At 39.3% G+C, this 20858-nt stretch overlaps 2 protein-coding genes across 2 annotated transcripts; both read right to left on the bottom strand.

Moving 5' to 3' along the window:
- Positions 1-5024: 5024 nt before the first annotated feature.
- LOC146662423 (ADP-ribosyl cyclase/cyclic ADP-ribose hydrolase 1-like) lies at positions 5025-10389 on the bottom strand. Its single transcript, XM_085417820.1, has 8 exons — positions 10099-10389; positions 9300-9426; positions 9068-9203; positions 8072-8154; positions 7395-7468; positions 5621-5707; positions 5433-5516; positions 5025-5331 (listed from the first exon to the last, which is right to left on the bottom strand). Exons 1-8 carry the CDS (start codon positions 10275-10277, stop codon positions 5274-5276), a joined length of 828 nt encoding a protein of 275 aa, XP_085273946.1. The 5' UTR covers positions 10278-10389; the 3' UTR covers positions 5025-5273.
- A 2640-nt stretch (positions 10390-13029) lies between these two features.
- On the bottom strand, positions 13030-19858 carry LOC146662422 (ADP-ribosyl cyclase/cyclic ADP-ribose hydrolase 1-like). The gene is made up of 8 exons (XM_085417819.1): positions 19384-19858; positions 18564-18690; positions 18338-18476; positions 17087-17169; positions 15702-15775; positions 13644-13730; positions 13456-13539; positions 13030-13354 (listed from the first exon to the last, which is right to left on the bottom strand). The coding sequence occupies exons 1-8, from the start codon at positions 19560-19562 to the stop codon at positions 13297-13299; spliced, it is 831 nt and encodes a 276-aa protein (XP_085273945.1). The 5' UTR covers positions 19563-19858; the 3' UTR covers positions 13030-13296.
- Positions 19859-20858: the final 1000 nt, after the last annotated feature.

Raw genomic sequence — 20858 nt, 5'->3', positions numbered from 1 at the left:
GGGTACGCAAAATACACACGCACACACTGCTTTCAATCAAGTTAGATTTTTGAGAAGCCAGTCTCTGGCTTTCATCTAAGGCTGACAGTGTTTACAGTACTCACTGTTCCTTTTATTGCACTCTGAATTTACTTGACACTATAACTGACACTATATCTACACATGGCAGATATAGATATTACAGCAGTTTGTGATTTAAACAGATATAAGGCTGTTTCTGTTTAACAAAGTATTTGCACATGTGTGGCAGGATGACTGTTGCGGGTCCTGGATGCATTGAAAGATAATCAAGGTCCTGTGAAGGAAAAATGACCTGTTAATGATTGACAGTTTCATAAAAGGTTTTCCTGTTAGGAACCTCTGTGTCTAAACAAGTAGCAATAAAACACACCTCATGACTTATACTGCATAGGGTTAACAACTGTCACATGATGTGATGCTTTAAGTGATCTAAGACCACTATTCCAGATTGATAAGTAACTTTGATGAAATTAAACTTCCAAATACTGAACAGTGTGAAAGGGCTTAAAATGTCACGTACTGGTCATTGTCTGTACAGGTCTGGATTGGAGGAGTTCGAGGAGTCAATTCTACAATGGATCCTTGATTGATCGAGGCAAGTTGTGTAAAGCACTTTGAATCCTCAGAGTAGAAAAGTGCTTTATAAGAACCACAACATTTTACATGTCAGCGAGGCATTGTTATGATTTCTTGTTCACTGTACTGTACAAACAAGATGCTGTGTCCAAATTAAATTCTGCAAACTCTTCTGGTCCATACTGACATTGACTGCATTATTAATTAGTCATCAGTTGTCAAATCTATCAGTGTACTCCATTAACTGAGTGTCTGCTGACACTCCAATAACACTGTAAAATATAAAACCATCCCTGGATTTAATTTAGATCTTTATGTGACAGCATGAGGGGGTGGGAATTATGTCACATGCACACACTAGAATGACAGCCAACTGGAAGTTTTTCTGGGATTCCAGATGAGACACACACACACACACACACACACACACACACACACACACACACACACACACACACACACACACACACACACACACACACACACACACACACCCCAAACATCAGAAACCAAATGTACAAACACAAAACAAATTACATTTTCAGTTTAGAGCAGATAACTTCTCTGATTCACATTAACAGGCTCACATATGTTGCACATACGACTCCAACGCCATTCTAAAGCCAGAGCAAAGCACAAAGATCAAACATTCTGGGTCACCATGCATGAGACAAAAAGTCGACTCTGAAGCTACTTACTGCTGATGCGAAAATGCAAAGTAGCAGCACTTCTGTAAATGTAGCCCATAGAAACAGTAGTGGTCTCTCTGTAAAGCTTTCAGACGCCCACCCAGGCCCAGACTTCCTGTATGTTATGGTTCGGCTGTGTGGCATGCAGGATAGGCTGCAAATGCAGGACTCACGAAAGAGTGAACTAAAAGAGGCAGCTTCATTGTGAGTGTAACAACTAACTTCAAATCCAAAACAAAACTAGAAACTGGGAACAGGAATACAAACTAGGACATGTAAAATAAGGAATGGCTAGGACCACAGAAGAAAAAACACAGCATAGTAAGAGTACAACACAACAACTGACAGATGAAAACACAGGGCTTAAATACACCAGAGAGTAACAACAGAATGGAAAACAGGGGGAAAGCACGGCTGGACCTAACCTGACATAACAAGACACAGGAAGCACAGCAGGATACACTGACATAGGACACGCACTATCAAAGTAAAACAGGAAGCACCACACAATTTACAAAGATGCAGATTAGACACTGAGATGTGGAAACATGACAGACTCTGGAACAGACACATGAAGCACAGAGACAAAAGTAACTAGAAGTGGAACATAGTTTTCTGTCTTTTTGTCTTCCCTGAGATGAAGCATAGAACACACGGAGAACAGAAACAGAACAGAAACCTAGAAACCAGGAACGGTAAATTCAATACAAAACAGAAAACCATAATTAATAAATTATTACTTAAACCAAAAATACAAAACACTGGGTCACCAACACAGGACCATGACACTGTAATGCATCATAAAATCAGCATTTTTGGATAAGTGGCCAATAGGAGGCTTCAGCAGCTACAACCTATAAACACACCTGCTTATTGCAAAGTAATATTGTTAAGTCTAATTGTTGAATGTTTGTCATTATGCTTCTTAAACTTGTAAGGTCTTAGTTCAATCTATAGGATCAAGACATCCTTTTGACCCTGACCACCTCTCCAGCCACTCTGTGCTGGGGGAGGATTATTACACATCCCTTGTGAAGATTCTGTTTGATGTTTGGTAAGCTTCCTGCCCTTTGTATGGCTTCACTGTGTTATCCATGGTGAACCATACATTGGGTGTGGGAGAGACTACCCTCTTTATGACCAGGATGTTGTAGAAACAGTTGTGATCAGGAAGACACACACACACACACACACACACACACACACACACACACACACACACACACACACACACACACACACACACACACATTCTTACATGCATACAGATGTTTACACATACACACACACATAGTGCCTTGTCTTAGAACCATTTGGGGGGTTTATGGTGGGCGTTGTTTTGCTGTGATGTGTATTGTGTGAACTGTATTCCCAATAAAAGGCAGCAAGCGGAGGCCGTCGTTGGGGTCATTTCGTGGTAGACACCGACGAGGCCTCCCTTGCAAGTAAATCGATCGATCGCTGACTGTCTTGTTTTCTTCATGATGAATAAGTCTCTAAACCAGCGGGGCTTGTGGAAACACAGACCCAATACTGGTGTTCCCAAACTCCTCCCATATGGGACATTCAGCACAAATTCACAACCAAGCGCCCTTGTACGATCTTGATCCATTCCTTCAAGCAACTCAGAAAGCTCCTTTCTAGCACCAACAAAGTTTGTCCCTCTATCACATCTTAGCTGGCGCACGGGTCCTCGAATAGCTATGAATGATCGAAGTGCATTCATGAATGCGTCTGTTGTCAAATCGTCAAGCGTTTCTATGTGAACTGCTCTAGAACATAGGCAGGTGAATAACAATCCATATCGTTTCAACTCTCTTCTTCCTTCCTTCACAATAAAGGGGCCAAAACAATCAAGCCCACAATAAGTAAAGGGGGGAGATGTCTTAATTCTCTCTCCTGGTAGATTTGCCATTTGTTGAACCTCAGTTGTTCTTTTGTATCGTCTACATTTTACACACTTGTAAATGTGTGAGGAGACCACACTTCCACATCCTAGGACCCATATTTCGTTTGCGCGCAACTCATTCATGGTCATGCCCCTTCCTTGATGGTGTATGCGCTCATGATGATGTTTGACCAGCAGAGCTGAGACATGAGATTTTTTCAGAAGTATTGCAGGATGCTTTACATCATGGTGTAAGGCTGACTGAGACAGCCGTCCTCAAACCCTGAGAACATTGGTTTCGTCCAGGAAAGCATTCAGCTGGCGTAGCCTGTTGTGCCTGCTCAAAGTGTGTTCCTTCTGGCCTCTTATTTTCTTTATCTCTTCAGCAAATGCCTCTTCTTGTACAAGTTTGATGATGAAGATCTCTGCTTCTCTTCGTTCTTCAAGATTAGTCGACTCATTAGTTCTCGACTGAAATCCCTTAAACTCTCTGACAAATCTCTTGAGCCTGGCAATTGCTCTCACCACTCTGGACCAGTCAGAAAATTTAGTTAAACGGTTTACCATTGGATTCTGTTCTCTTGCTTTAACTGCATGAACATGTGCTCTCCGAAGTTCAGGATCAGTAGCCTCAACTTCTCCCACCATTCCCACTTCATGTGGGAGATTTTGCTGCCAAAGGAAGTTGGGTCCTTTCAGCCAGTTAGATTCTTTAATTTGAACTGCAGTCAATCCTCTTGAGGCTCCATCGGCTGGGTTGTCTTCAGAGTTGACATATCGCCATTGTTCAGGTTTTGTGCTAGATCTTATTTGCTGGATGCGGTTGGCCACGAATGTTTGGAACCTTTTAGCATCATTGTTCACATAGCCAAGGACCACCTTTGAGTCAGTCCAGTAATACTCTTGCACATTTTCAATCTCCAGCTCGCCTCTGATGATATTACCAATGCGGACTGAGGTCACAGCTGAAGATAACTCAAGCCTTTAGTTTGGTAGGGGCTACTCTTGCTTTCCCCAAGACAAGTGAACAACTTATCTGTCCTGTTTCACTCACCGCTCTAAGGTATGAGCATGCACCATACCCTTTGAAGCTTGCATCGGAAAAGTTGTGAAGCTCATATAGTGAGACTTCACCAAAGTTTGATGGAAGGTAGCTTCTTGGAATCTTTAGAACTGCCAAATGAGGCAGATCTTTGAGCCATGACTCCCATTGTGGCTGGATGTGCTCGGGGAGAGGTTCGTCCCAGCTTACCTTGTCTCTACACAGCGTTTGAAGAATCTGTTTGCCGACAAGTAGGAATGGAGCCACGAAACCTAGTGGATCATAGACTGAGGCAACAGTTGAGAGAACCCCTCTCCTTGTCAGTGGGTTTTTCTTTTACCTCCACCCTGAACTGAAATTCATCCGCCTCAACACACCACTGAACTCCAAGTGCTCGCTCGATATGAAGTTCTCCTAGAGCCATGTTTAGATCTTTGGTCTGAGCACATTCTTGTGGTAGAATTGTTGCAATCACACACTCATCGTTGGATACAAACTTATGTAGCCGTAGATTTCCTGTTTTGCACAGAGCTCTTGATTCCTTTACCAGGCGTATGGCTTCAGCAGTCGACCTTACACTTGTCAGGCCATCATCTACATAGAAGCTTCTTTGGATGAACTTGATGGCTTCTTTGCTGAACTTGCTTTGGCCTTGTGAAGCTAGGTATTTCAGTCCAAAGTTGGAGCAACTGGTGGATGATATGTCTTTTAATTATTCTAGGTGAATAGAACACTTAGGATGTGATTACACAACAGTCAGTATTACACTTTGGAGTCCAAATAAAGTTTACAAGTTAAGATTTTATTTAAAAATTAATACATGTTCTACCAACAATGAGATGGCAGCCATGGTACTCAATGTGTTCAGTCCAAAAAAAAAAAAAAATCAGATTCCACAAAATATTGTCATAATGGAATGTATTAGAAACCTACATGTTTAGAAAAATAAATTTCACATGTACAAAAATTCTCAAATTTTATTAGAAAAGTTGCAAGGAAATGAGAGAAATGTTTCTGTGGCTATATGCTAGTATGTTGTGACTGACATCAGACATCTTCACCAGCAGGCTCCACACGCTATCTCTGGTTTGGCACCGCATTCCTGAATACGAGATCTGTTTGAATACATTACAAGATAATCACAAGAGGTCAGTTGTGTTTTGTGAGGACAGATACAAACAGGTCGTCAGCTCCTCTGTAACGCACACGTACTTACTCAGGCACATCTTTGCAGCTGTATGTTATCCCTGTATCTAGAGTTTGCCTCAAATTCTTCAAGGATGGATCTGTACAGTTTGATCTGAAGAAGTTAGACGCAGAACAGAAGCAGTGAATGTAGGATCAATATTAAAATATTGTATGCACATTGTGGTGACAGATTTGTGTATAAAGAGAAAATCTTACTTGGCATTCTGCTGTAAGACCATAACAACATTCAGGCTTTTGATCCTAGAGGCCTGAAACCTCACCACCTCAATGCTTGCAAAAATGCTGATGAGAAAAAAAAGAACAGCAGCTTAGAGTACAAAATTAACTAGATATTGCTGTCACCACAACACAACACCACATTTTTCTGATATATTCATCTATCTGGCACTTGAGCCCACTTCTAAATAATTTCCAAGGTGCTAAAAGGATCAGTAGTCACCTCAAAGAATTATTGTCGCTGCAGATATGATAGGGTCACACTAAGGAAAAACTGTGGTTGTAGACCGTGGCATTATTGGAAGTATTGTGACCATCTACCATTTACTCAGTTGTATATAGTATTTGTATTTGTATTCTATTTTTATCTTATTGTATATTTATTTTATTTTATTCTACTGTATATAGTATTTTATTTTATTCTATTCTGTACAGTTGTGTACTGTATTTATTCTTATTGTATTCTAATTTTTGCCTCATAACTTTTGCACTGTCCACTTCCTGCTGTGACAAAACAAATTTCCCACGTGTGGGACTAATAAAGGTTATCTTATCTTATCTTATCTTATCTTATCTTATCTTATCTTATCTTATCTACAATGAACTTGAGCCATGAGACTGCTTTTGAAATGGTTGCGCTTAAGATGAGGACCAGATCAGTAACAGCTTCCTGCTAGTTGCCATCTTCAAAGCAGCTCCGATGTATCAAGATGGTGATAAAACAGCAATAAGACAGAATAAGTCTGCTATCAGTTTGTGATTAAATGAGGCCAATCTAGCAATTACAATGTGTTTGTGATAAATTGATGAAAACCCCAAATCTGTTACCATTTGTTGCAAATTTATTGCTGTCACAGTATTTTACATTAGAAGAAAATCTATACTATGGTAAATGGCCTGTATTTGTATAGCGCTTTACTAGTCCCTAAGGACCCCAAAGCGCTTTACACATCCAGTCATCCACCCATTCACACACACACTGGTGATGGTTAGCTAACTCCCGAACTCTTGAGCCACGATCGCCCATATTATCTACTTACAATCAGAGTCCAGCCAGAATTTCATCGATTTGAAAAAGAAATTCTCCCACAAACAGTGATAGTTTGCTGATGGACCACAATAGCGTGTGTTGTCTGTCTGCGTTCATAAGTTAGCTGGTACTTATTTGAAAACCTTTGCCAATCTATCCGAGTCTGTGATTGTTTAGAGTCAGGTCGGCCCCCACCAGGGGACCTGTGCAACTGCCTTTCTATCAAAATTGGTCTCCCTGAGGTTGTGGGCTATGCACGCTCAACCACTGAACAATGAATTGTTCACAACATCTACTTTATGCGTTGACTATTTCTTCTTCAGTCCCCTTTCTCACTCAGTGTATGTTAATAGACCTCTCTGCATTGAATCATACTTGTTATCTCTGGCTGTCTTCCACAGCATATCTTTTGTGCTGTCTTCCAAACGGTTGCAGCAGATGCCCCTCCCTGAGCCTGATTCTGCTGGCGCTTTCTTCCTGTTAAAAGGGAGTTTTTCCTTCCTACTGTTGCCAAAGTGCTTGCATTGTGCCACAAAGACAATGATAACTGTTTTTAATAGCACTTCTCTTAATCTGCAATGACGTCTTAACTTAGCTTGAAACTCAGCACATATATCACTGTTAAATTATTTGGTGGCTCTAATTACCACTAAATGAAAAGAGATTCTTTTACTTTTCTCAGTAAAAGTCATAAAACTGTCAGAGAAGCAGAAGCAGTCCTACCTTGTTGGATTGAATGGTGTGTCGATGGATCCACTTAGCATTGCTATGACATCACCACAGGCAACATCTGCAAACTATGCACAGCATTTCATTCAGAAAAATCTTTAATCAATTTGTTCACTCAACTTTTCCTTACTTTATGGTATTTATGTGCTCTCTGAATTCATGCAAAAGCTACTTTATTTAAAGCTGTGTGTTACTTGCATTTTGCACAATGTATCCACATAATTACAGCATCTAATTGACCATTTTGGTATTTTTCCTTTTACACACAGTACAAATCAATTTTTCTGGGACTGCTGCACAATTCACCGAACTGGAAAACATTATGAATCAAAGAATATTTGTATGTTTGTTTGCTTTTTTTTTCAACTGTTGGGAAAAGTTGGCTGTTGCACAACAGAGTAAAACCCAGCCAAACTCAACCAAAGCAGGGCTCCTTTGAATGTGTGGGCTGCTGCTCATTAAGGAGAGCGCTCCATGGAGACCGACACAAAGACTCATTGACAGACAACGAGGCAGCGTGAAGATTGCTTTTCTCCATCACCGTCACTTATACTCAGGAGGGATTTGCTGCACTCTGCGGCCCACTTGTGTGTCATTTTCACCAATGCATGACCTCAGGGCTATCCCGTTTAAAAGAGAGAAAGAAAAGCAAACAAATGTTGAAAACTTACAGCAGCAGAGATACGTCTCCAAAATGAGCGAACAGGGTTGTTTTCACACTCTGACCATCCGGGACACCCAGTAGTGAAGGTACCTATGACAACAACATGCATATTTGCTTGGGTTAGCACCTCAAAGTAAAATACAACAAAGGAGAGAAATTTCACAACACTACATAACTACAATGGACAGTAAAGAAAAAAGAACAACCTAGGGCCGTTTATGTTGTGCCCTAGCTGTCCACCCTCAGCCGCTTAATCAGAGGGTTGACTCAAAATCTTCTCTGAGTAGCTCAAATATAAAATCACTTCTATAGTGTGTTTGGATCAATTACTAAAAGAATAAAGCCTGAAAATGCTGCTTTACTCAAAGCAAGTTTTGCATAATCAGTTATTTCCAAAACTAGAAACAAAGTGAAACCTTTCACACCTAATAGGGAACACATCCCTGATGACCCAGCTCATGGAGATAACGTGTTTTCACAGAAACATAATTTCTATCTTGAAGATAAGTGTGTGAATGTGTGTGTGAATGTGTGTGTGAATGGGTGGATGACTGAATGTAGTGTAAAGCACTTTGGGGTCCTTAGGGGCTAAGTAAAGCGCTATACAAATACAGGCCAATTAACATTTATTTACCATAAACTTATTTTTTTATAAATATATTTGATAAATGATGCTTGCTGTCATAGGATGTGTTTGTCCTTCTCAGAACAAGTGAGGGCATGAACACCACAGTTAAAGGTTTATCTGATCTGTGTGTGAGTGTATTCTTCAAGTGACAAGTTTAAGAAATTCTCCTTAAATTTCAGGGCTGACCTGACTTGCTGTTGGTATGTAAATTTAACAACAGGCCACACAAATAGCAAAATCATGTCTTGCATGACAAATTACATATATTTTTAGATTTTAGCATGACTTATATAAACTACTGTCGTTGCTCTTTCGCTGGTGTGTAGTTTGTTGCACTGTTCAAATAATAAACTGTGATTGCTTTGGGAGTGTTACCCTTGCTGCCTTCTTTTCCACACCAGGTCAGACCATCCAGGACAGATCCCAACAGAGTGTCCTCCAAAGTGACAAAACAATCTCTCTTCTCAGTGAAACCATGGACCACATCCTTTGTTTTGCTCCAGAACATCATCTGACCCACAAACACACATATTAGTGTATTGTTTTACAGACTATGAATGATTATGGCAGATGGGATGATTGAGATGGTGTAATCACTGATTATTACTCTGTTGCACTGAGGTTTGAAGGGGGCTGCAACAATGAGGGGATCATAAGCTTCCACTGCAACTTTACATGGATCCTTGTTCACATAGGCCTGCTCAAATGCATCCCATACTTTTTGACAGTCAGTTCTGAAAAATAAATAAAATTTGCTAATGTTTAGGTGTATTTTTCATTTAAAGAAATGCTAAGTATGCTAAACAGTCAAACACATTTACATAACTCTTATATATTTAATTTAAAAAAAAAAACTGGTGTCAACAAAACCAGATGATTATAGATATTATTGAAAGAAGTTCATGGCAGGGAAATTGCCATGGGGTTAGACTGTGGACGCTGAATGTGCACTTGGTGATATCATGTTTTGTAACTTTTTCTTGTTTCTTGCAAAATTCAAATATCACAAAAGGAAACACGCAAAAACACCCGACAGACATAATGCAGTTCATATCTCCACTTACTCAATGCACATTATCATTATGTCTACGTGCTGTACACGTAGACATAATGATAATGTGCAGTGGTATACATTATTATTAGATATTAACAATGTGCAAACCAGCTGGCATGATACAGAACGTTAACAGATCAATCATTGACAATAATACTGATCAATACCAGACCCGCCTGTTTTTAAGCACCTCAGCCTTGCAACTTCACAAAAGCAATCAGTCCTGCATCAAACATGGAAACATGCAAGTGCACATGTACACATTCATTGATCATGTGTCTTTTATCATATGTGCGTGCGTCTGAAAATACAAAAATAGTAAATAAGAAAATGTTGAAATACCACCACTTACTGATTGAACTTCTCACACCTAGACAAAAATGTAGATTTAAATTCACTTTTGTTCTGACGGAGAGTCAGTCCCAACACCACGGCGATGATTACAATAACAATAAGGACAACGATGACAATTAATATTACGCAGCGTTTCCTCCGCCGTTTCCCTAGTCGACGAGACTGCTCGTGCTCCATTATAAATGCGTAAAAAGTGGTAAAAATGTAGATTTCTGTCTAACAAGTGTGCCCAACAAAAAGTTGTTTACGGTCACTATCGCGCGAGCTCGGACGTCTATTTATGGAGACGCGGAATGACCGCGCACACAAACTATTCAGGCTCTCTCCAATCAGAAGTCCTGTACAACCTTAAAGGAGGTAAATGCGCAAAGGGTTGAAACGCAGCAAGTGCTCATGTATTTAAAAGTCTGCTGGACTTATGGTACAACATCAACCCAAGCATATATAAACTTTTATTTCATATAGTCTGCTCAACAAAATGTTGTTTACTGTCACTATCGTGCGAGCGCGGACGTCTATTTATGGAGACGCAGGATGACAGCGCTCTCTCTCTCTCTCTCTCTCTCTCTCTCTCTCCACATATACATATATATATATCAGATAAAAGTTTAAAACATTATCTTTCATTTGATGAAACAACAGAAAATATTTTCAGAAATATACGAAATTTTTTTTCAACTACATTTTCAACCTGTTATGACAAATGAATCAACATACATACCCTCAGGACATTTTTTCTCTTTTATGTATTCCGCGGTTGTGCTGGGTTGGACTCCTTTTGGCGTACTTTTAAGATGCTGGAAAGATTCCTCTGTGATTTTAGTTTCTATCAACAAGACAGCATCACACAGATGCTGCAGATTTGTTGGCCGCAAAGCCATGATTTCAGTTTTTCATTCCACCACATCCCACAGGTGCTCTATTTGACTGAGCTCTGGTGACTGTGGAGACCATGTGAGTACAGTGAACCCATTGTTATGCTCAAGAAGGCAGTTTGAGATTATTTGAGCTGCCCATTCCTTTATAGCTGTGTTTGCAAAGGGGTGGACATTGTCAGCAGCACTTATGTAGCCAGTGGCATTTTAAGTTGTAAAAAGTTGTCAAAAAATATTCCTCATATCATTACACCAACACCACCATCAGTTGATACAAGACAAGATAGATTCCTGAGAACTGTCGTTCTCTGGATATTTTCTGTTTTTCAGAACATTCTGTGTAATCTCTAGAAGTGTTTCTGTGGGAAAATCCCAGTGGATCAGGAACATCACTGAGGTGCAGGTGAGGCATTCCTTTTCTTTCTGCTTCTGGCCACCTGTGTCTCAGTGTTATTCCACAACTTAGATGCTTTCAATACCTACACTCTAATGACACATACATATAGGGCTTTGGGGGTGGGCATACTGAATGGCATCCAGAGTTAGGTCTCTTCATTCAGCCACATACGAGCAGGCGAAGTGAGGCATGGGGTCTTTTCACACCCCTGTTCTCTCTTCATTGTCTGGGACTAGATGGAGGAGGAGCTGGCCATCCAGTCGCTGGGCTAGTCTGCTGCTGTGGGGACCATATCCTTGGTCTGGGGCAGATTGCCAATGTTGGGGTATTGGTGCCTGGACCTGAGTGAATAGAGGGTGTATGGGAGTGTGAGTGTGTGTACAGCATTCATTTTGGTGTGTCTAGATGCTGGGTGCCTGGGTGAGTATTTGTATATGTGTAGATGAGGGTGGGGATGATGCTTGTGTCTTGTGTATGCCCGTGTGTCTATGTTCATGTTTCAGGTCAGGCCTTAGACTCCACCTCTCTTAGAACATCTCAGGCTCTTTGAGGTGGGCCTATTTCCTCCCACCACACACCCTGCCAGTGGCTGGTGTCCCCACCAGTGGATTGATGATTCAGTGTCCATGGCTGGCTGCTCAGGTGTGTACTGGGTCACTCCTGGTGCCTTCCTGGTGGGGCCAATTATTGTTGGCCTTCAGACAAAAATTCTGATTTATACATTGCCAAATGTCAAAAAAAAAAAAAACAAGTTACAAACTGTTCATTGTCTGTACAGGTCAATAAACTATTTTTTTTGATTATTTTCTAATTATTTATTTGAATTTGTTTGGATTTACTTAATGAATTTCACTTTCATGTTGGAAGTCTCGTCTTGTTTCAGGAGGATTCTAAAGAAGAATCACCAAGCTACAGGCTCACTGGCAAAACCCCATGTTTCTACCTGTGAGGTAAATACTTTAAAGATAAGGAATTCGTCCTCAGTGCAGTTTTATTGTATTTTTACCCAGTATAGCACTACTATGGTCCAGTATACAAATAAGATGCTGTGTCCAAATTAAATGCTGCAAACACTTCTGGTCCATGTTGACATTGACTGCATCATTATTTAGTCATTGTTTGTCAAACCTGTCAGTGTGCTCGTCCACTCCATCAACACTGTTATTATGAAGCTGTCCATGGATTTAGTTTAGATCTTTACAACTTGAAATAAAAGGTCAACTGCTTTCACTTTCACCCTTAGCACTAATTATAATATATCGACCCTTATATGAATATAGTATATAAGACAAGAGTTTGTACAATTTTAATGACCTTTAAAGTCAATACCTGGTATGACCACCTTCATTCTTCAACACAGCCTGAACTCTCTTTGGGAAGCTTTCTTGTTATTTCTTTAAATAGTCTCAAGGAAGAGTTTTCAAGGCTTCTTCAAGGACATTCAAAGCTCATCTTTAGATGTTGGCTGCGTTTTGTTCTGTTCTCTGACAAGATGATTCCCACACTGCTGTTGAGGTTTGGGCTCTGGGGAGACCAATCCATGACTGATGGTCTTCCACTGTGTGTTTTTTATATCTAGGTATGTTTTTAGAAATGTACATGTTTAAAACAACTCGAAAACATTAATTGAAACAAAGAACATTTAATCAGCATTTTATTGAACAAATAGTGCATATTCTGCCAACGAGAAAATGTCATATGGTACTCAATTTGTTTAGTTAAAAAAAACAAAGAAGTTTAACTTCAGATCCCATAAAATTAAAATGTACATTGTCATAGTGGAATGTATTAGAAACATACATGTTTTGAAAAATACATTTTACATGTACAAAAATTCTCAAATTTTATTTAAAAAGTTAAAAGGAAACACTAGAAATGTTTCTGTGGCTGAATGCTAGTATGTTGTGACTGACATCAGACATCTTCACCAGCAGGCTCCACACGCTATCTCTGGTTGGGCACCACATTCCTGAATCCGAGATCTGTTTGAATACATTACAAGATAATCACAAGAGGTCAGTTGTGTTTTGTGAGGACAGATACAAACAGGTCGTCAGCTCCTCTGTAACACACGTGTACTTACTCAGACACGTCTTTGCAGCTGTATGTTATCCCTGTATCTAGCGCTTGCGTCAAATTCTTCAAGGATGAATGATTACAGTTTGATCTGAAGAAGTTAGGAACAGAACAGAAGAAGTGAATGTAGGATCAATTTTAAAATATTGGAGGCACATTGTGGTGACAGATTTGTGTATAAAGAGAAAATCTTACATGTTGTTCTTCTGTATGACCATAACAACATTCAGCTTCTTGACCCTAGAGGCATTAAACCTCGGCACCTCAACGCTTGCAAAAATACTGAAAAGAAAAAAAAGAACAGCAGCTTAGAGTACAAAATTCAACTAGATACTGCTGTCACCACAACACTGATTTTTTTTTCATCTATGTGGCACTTGAGCCTACGACACACTCTTAAAGAATTTCTGTAGTACTAAAAGGATCAGTAGTCATTTCTCAATGCAGAATGCCTTATGTTGCAGGGATTGTAGACCGTGGCATTACTGGAGGTATTGTGACCCTCTACAATGAACTTGAGCCATGAGACTGCTTTTGAAATGGCTGCTCTTAAGATGAGGAACAGGCGATAAAACAGCAATTAGACAGAATCAGTCTCCTATCAGTTTGTGATTAAATGAGGCCAATTTGGCAATTACAAGCAATCTGTTTGTGTCTGTCTGTCAGCACACGCAGCATTTTATGTTAGATAACAAATCTATATTAACTACTTATATTCAGAGTGCAGCCAGAATTTCATAGATTTGAAAAAGAAACTAAATATTGATATAATTCCTGCAGGACAGCAATTTAACTACAAAGTGACAAAGGTGCCCATCAACTTTGCCTTTTTATACAATCTAGAACAAAACCCTTGCAGCGAGTCAAGTCGAGTCCTCTACAGCAGAAAGACAGACTGACTGAAGTGTGTTGAATCTCTCTGCATTAATAAGTTAGCTGGTACTTATTCATTGTAGGCCTTACAATATATAGTGCCTTGAGGCAACTGTTGTTGTGATTTGGCACTGTATGAATAAAATTGAATTGAACTGAACTATTTGAATTTGGTTGCTGATTGCTAAGAAAATTCAATGCAGTCAACTCTTCAACTGCAACTTCAAGTGTGCTGATTTCTTTCCGAGTTGCAAGGACGCTGCAGTCCTAGTTTCACTCTATTGTGACTTAGGGCTGTTCGATTATGGCAAAAATGATAATCACAATTTTTTTCACTGAAATTGAGATCTCGATTATTTGATGATATTTATTTAACAATAACAATGTATTGAATAATGGCTTTAAAGATTGTCAAAAAATAATATAAAATAGTGTGCAAATACTGATAACATTGCAAATGTTTGCAATATAAAAAATAAATGAAAAATGTAAACATTAATGTTTAGTGAACTTCAAAATACTGCATAATATTTATGCAAATAACCAAATATCAAGGCAAGCTGTGTAGCCACACAATTGCATCAGACTGACAGTGAGGTAAGTCAACTAAAGTTGCCGCTCCTTCATTGTTTGATTGTATGTCACTTTGTGAGCGGTCTTCAGATGATTGAATAAATTTGTAGTGTTGCTCTGTGGTGCAGCTACGACACCGTAGCAAGGTTTACACACTATGTCTACTTGATCCACGTCTGACTCCGCGAACCCATAATGTTTCCACACCACTGAAGTCGTTTTAGCTCTCTTCAACCAACGGCATTCTTTCTTCAGAAGCCATTATCCTCTCCTCTCCAAATAACTTTTGCTTCGCTTTCCGAGCTTCCCTCGGGTCCTCTTAATTGTTGTGACGCGTGTTCGAAACGCAGAGAGGTGCGCTGGATTTGTCACACGGAGCAGCGCGAGAGTAAAGCACGAGGGAGGTGCTAATAATCGGCACAGTCATTTTTAATGATCGTTGAAAGCTCAGATCGTAATTTAGATTAAAATTCGATTAATTCAGCAGCCCTAGTGTAACAGAAATATAAATGAAAATGAAGCAGCCTGCATCAAAATGGCCCAGAGTGGAGACAAACATTTAAACCTGATTTGGTTTGTAGAGCAAGAACATATTTTTCACAACAACCTTTGACCTTGTGCAACAAAGACAATAATAACTGTTTTTAATAGCAGTTCTTTTAATCTGCAATGATAACTTAACTTAGCTTAAACTCAGCACATATATCACTGTTAAATTTTTGGTGGCTGTATATTACCACTGAAAGAAAAACATTACTTTATTCAGTAAAAGTCATAAAACTGTGAGAGAAGCAGAAGCAGTCCTACCTTGTAGGATTGAATGGTGTGTTGATGGATCCGTTTAACATTGCTGTGACATCACCACAGGCAACATCTGCAAACTATACAGACACACAAAGGGGATTTTGAAGAAACACTCAGTCATCTTGTAAATAAAACTAAAAAGTAACACAATATTTTGTCCCAAATTTAGACTTAGGTATTTGTGTCTTCCTGTAAAGTGAGGTTTATCACTATTGATGTGATAATGGAGCATTGGACATATCTAAAGTCCCTTACTCAGAGAAATGACTGCACTTCTTACTCCACAGATCGATATTATGTGAACATCATTATATTCATAACAGGAAGTATGAGGCAGCAACATATCACTGAGGTTTTACCATTATGATGCAATGTTGTATTTAAAATTATTTTACAGTCCAAATGTTGCAATAATTTCACAGATGTCATTTTTTAACGCGACTGTGGTCGTTTTTCCAGTTTTTCCATTTCTTCTAGTTCACCTTTAAGTTCACCCAGGCTTTACTGGTCTGTACATTTTGTTAACAAACAACAAAATGAACAGCAAAAGATCAAAACAAGTTATACTGCTTTTTAAAGATTTGCTAAGATTATCACACACCCAAAAAACGGTATGTTTAGGAGCCAAACGTAACAAATTCCAAGCATAACATGACAAGCCCTCGCTAGCCTTGGGAGAGGTCACTGTTTAGTTGCGGTGTAATCCAGGAAAAAACAGCATTTCATTCATAAAAATTCATTGCTAATGAATTTTTTCACTCAACTTTATCTTTTCCTTATTTTATGGTATTTATGTGCCCTTTGAATTAATGCGAAAGCTACTTTATTTAAAGCTATGTGGTACTTGCATTTGCATAATGCATCCCCATTATTAAAGCATCTACTTGAGCAATTCTGGATCAATTTCATTATGTTTTTTTTTTTACATTAAACTGAAATTCCTACTACAATTACACACAGTACAAATCTTGATTCTGTTTTTCTGGGACTGCTGCACAAGTCACTGAACTGGAAAAAAATATAAATCAAAGAATATTTGTGTGTTTGTTTGCTTTTTTTTGGACTGTTTGGAAAAGTTAGATGTTGCACAACAGAATCAGACGTTGCAAAACAGAGTAAAACCCAAACTCAACCACAGCAGGGCTCCTATGAATGTGTGGGCTGCTGCTCACTCAGGAGAGCGCTCCATGGAGACCAACACAAAGCCTCATTGACAGACAACGAGACAGCGTGAACATTTCTTTTCTCCATCACCATCACTTATACTCTGGAGGGATTTGCTGCACTCTGCAGTGCACTTGTGTGTTATGTTAACCAATGCACGACCTCAGGACTATGCCATTTAAAATAGAGAAAGAAAATGTAGTAAATTCATGTTGAAAACTTACAGCAGCAGAGGCACAAATCCAAAATGAGCGAACAGGGTTGTTTTCACACTCTGACCATCCGGGACACCCACTAGTGAAGGTATCTATGACAACAACATGCATATTTGCTTGGGTTAACTCCTCAAAATAAAACACAACAAAGGAAAGAAATCTCACAACATTACATAACGACACAGGACAGAAAAGAAAAAGCAAAAGCTAGGGCACATTTATGTTAGCTGTCCACCCTCAGCTGCTTAGACAGAGTGTTGACTCAAAATCTTCTCTGAGTAGCTCCAATGTAAATCCCTTCTATAGTATGTTTGAATCAATTACTAAAGAATCAAACCTGAACATGCTGGTTTATTCAAAGCAATTTTTGCGTAATCGATTATTTCCAAAACTAGGAACAAAGTGAAACCTTTCACACCTCATAGGGAACACACCCCTGATGAGTAAGCTTATGGAGACATGTTTTAACAGAAACATAATTTCTATCTCGAAGATAAATTTATTTAAAAAAAAAAAGATAAATTATGCTTGTCTACATAGGATGTGTTTGCCGAATTTGCAGTGAAACCAAAAGTTAAAAAAAATCTTTATTTGGGTGTAACAACCTTGACTTTATTATTACTATTAACTGATTCATTTATTATTATATACATCATTGTGAGGTGGCCGAGCATCTTACAACAGTTTCTGTGCCATTTCTGGTGAGCTGAGCTTAAACTATTAGCAAAAGTTTATTTGGGGGAAAAGTGCTATTAATCAACCTTAATATCTTTGTTCTACTGTGGTTTTAATGAGTCTTTTTAAAAAGAGGAAGCTAGAAAGATGCTCTGCTGACAGAAAGTCTTGTAGAATTCTATGTTTCTGTTTTCTGTAGCCTGATACTGTTTAACGTTACAAGGTTTCTTGATCATTCTCAAGCGATAGCGTTTGTCCTTCTCAGAACAAGTGAGGGCATGAACACCACAGTTAAAGGTTTATCTGATCTGTGTGTGAGTGTAGTCTGCATGTGGCAAGTTTACGAAATTCTCCTTAAATGTCAGGGCTCAAAAACCTTGACATGACTTGACTTGCTGTTGGTATGTAAATTTAACAACAGGCCACACAAATAACAAATCATGTCTGGCACGACAAATTACATATATTTTTAGATTCTAGCATGACTTATATGAACTTCTGCTGGTGCTCTTTCGCTGGTGTGTAGTTTGTTGCACTGTTCAAATAATAAACTGTGATTTTTATCTACTGCTTTGAGAGTGTTACCCTTGCTGCCTTCTTTTCCACACCAGGTCAGACCATCCAGGACAGATCCCAACAGAGTGTCCTCCAAAGTGACAAAACAATCCTTTCTCTTGTCAGTGAAACCATGGACCACATCCTTTGTTTTGCTCCAGAACATCGTCTAACCCACAAACACTGCATTGTTAGACAGCTCATGAATGATTATGGCAGATGGGATGATTGAGATGGTGTAATCATCGATTATTACTTTGTTGCACTGAGGTTTGAAGGGGGCTGCAGCAATCAGGGGATTATAAGCTTCCACTAGAACTTTACATGGATCCTTGTCCACATAGGCCTGCTGAAAGACACCCCACAGCTTTTTACAGTCATATCTGAAAAACAAATAATGTTTGCTGATGTTTAGGTGTATTTTGATTTAAAGAAAGGCTGAGTATGTTAAATAGTGCAACGTATTTGATATAAAACAAAAAAAAAAACTAACGAAAAAAACTGGTGTCAACAAAACCAGATGATTAAAGATATTACTGAAAGAAGTTTATGGCAGGGTAACTGCCATGTGGTTAGACCGTGGACGCTGAATGTGCACCTGCTGATATCATATTGTGTAACAAGCAAAATTCAAATATCAAAAAAGGAAACAGGCAAAAACACCTGACGGATAAACTGCAGTTCACGTCTCATTTACTCAAGACACATTATCATTATGTCTAGGTACTGTATGTATTGTATGTGCAGTGGTATACATTACTATTAGATATTAACATCGTGCAAACCAGCTGACTGGATACAAAACAGCAGCAGCTCAATCATTGACTATAACCGATCAATACCAGACCTCAGACCTAACGCCTGTTTTTAAGCAGAGCAGCCTTACCACTTCGCAAGTTCAAACGCAGTCACTCCTGCATTTGCCAAGATTGCTCAAACATGGAAACATGCAAGTGCACATGTACACATTCAGTGATTAATCATTATTAATTTGATCATGTGTCTTTTATCATATGTGCGTGCGTCTGAAAATCCCAAAAAAGTAAATAAGAAAATGTTGAAATACCACCACTTACTGATTGAACTTCTCACACCTAGACAAAAATGTAGATTCAAATTCACTTTTGTTCTGACGGAGAGTCAGTCCCAACACCACGGCGATGATTACAATAACAATAAGGACAACGATGACAATTAATATTACGCAGCGTTTCCTCCGCCGTTTCCCTAGTCGACGAGACTGCTCGTGCTCCATTATAAATGCGTAAAAAGTGGTAAAAATGTAGACTTCTGTCTAACAAGTGTGCCCAACAAAATGTTGTTTACTGTCACTATCGCGCGAGCTCGGACGTCTATTATGGAGACGCGGAATGACCGCGCACACAAACTATTCAGGCTCTCTCCAATCAGAAGTCCTGTACAACCTTAAAGGAGGTAAATGCGCAAAGGGTTGAAACGCAGCAAGTGCTCATGTATTTAAAAGTCTGCTGGACTTATGGTACAACATCAACCCAAGCATATATAAACTTTTATTTCATATAGTCTGCTCAACAAAATGTTGTTTACTGTCACTATCGTGCGAGCGCGGACGTCTATTTATGGAGACGCAGGATGACAGCGCGCTCTCTCTCTCTCTCTCTCTCTCTCTCTCCACATATATAGATACATATATATCAGATAAAAGTTTAAAACATTATCTTTCATTTGATGAAACAACAGAAAATATTTTCAGAAACATACTCAATTTTATTTCAACTACATTTTCAACCTGTTATGACAAATGAATCAACATACATACCCTCAGGACATTTTTTCTCTTTTATGTATTCCGCGGTTGTGCTGGGTTGGACTCCTTTTGGCGTACTTTTAAGATGCTGGAAAGATTCCTCTGTGATTTTAGTTTCTATCAACAAGACAGCATCACACAGATGCTGCAGATTTGTTGGCCGCAAAGCCATGATTTCAGTTTTTCATTCCACCACATCCCACAGGTGCTCTATTTGACTGAGCTCTGGTGACTGTGGAGACCATGTGAGTACAGTGAACCCATTGTTATGCTCAAGAAGGCAGTTTGAGATTATTTGAGCTGCCCATTCCTTTATAGCTGTGTTTGCAAAGGGGTGGACATTGTCAGCAGCACTTATGTAGCCAGTGGCATTTTAAGTTGTAAAAAGTTGTCAAAAAATATTCCTCATATCATTACACCAACACCACCATCAGCTGATACAAGACAAGATAGATTCCTGAGAACTGTCGTTCTCTGGATATTTTCTGTTTTTCAGAACATTCTGTGTAATCTCTAGAAGTGTTTCTGTGGGAAAATCCCAGTGGATCAGGAACATCACTGAGGTGCAGGTGAGGCATTCCTTTTCTTTCTGCTTCTGGCCACCTGTGTCTCAATGTTATTCCACAACTTAGATGCTTTCATTGGGGGTGGGCATACTGAATGGCATCCAGAGTTAGGTCTCTTCATTCAGCCACATACGAGCAGGCGAAGTGAGGCACGGGGTCTTTTCACACTCCTGTTCTCTCTTCATTGTCTGGGACTGGA

Source organism: Rhamphochromis longiceps, linkage group LG9, assembly GCF_057381845.1.
Source record: "Rhamphochromis longiceps isolate RC_006_pf linkage group LG9, R_longiceps_female_GT1.1, whole genome shotgun sequence".
Lineage (NCBI taxonomy): Eukaryota > Metazoa > Chordata > Actinopteri > Cichliformes > Cichlidae > Rhamphochromis > Rhamphochromis longiceps.
Note: the sequence above shows the minus strand (reverse complement) of the source record. Positions and strands in the feature narration are given on the sequence as shown.

Bases quoted from the DNA above. Each gene is read 5' to 3' on its own strand.
- LOC146662423 (XM_085417820.1), bottom strand. From the start codon at position 10,277: ATGGAGCACGAGCAGTCTCGTCGACTAGGGAAACGGCGGAGGAAACGC. The intron at 8,155-9,067 runs GTAACACTCCCA...TTGTTGTCATAG, and splicing joins TGGAAAAGAAGGCAGCAAGG to GTACCTTCACTACTGGGTGT. The intron at 7,469-8,071 runs GTAAGTTTTCAA...TGCTGTGCATAG, and splicing joins GGAGACGTATCTCTGCTGCT to TTTGCAGATGTTGCCTGTGG.
- LOC146662422 (XM_085417819.1), bottom strand. From the start codon at position 19,562: ATGGAGCACGAGCAGTCTCGTCGACTAGGGAAACGGCGGAGGAAACGC. The intron at 18,477-18,563 runs GTAATAATCGAT...TTTGTGGGTTAG, and splicing joins TCAAACCTCAGTGCAACAAA to ACGATGTTCTGGAGCAAAAC. The intron at 13,540-13,643 runs GTAAGATTTTCT...TAACTTCTTCAG, and splicing joins GTCATACAGAAGAACAACAT to ATCAAACTGTAATCATTCAT.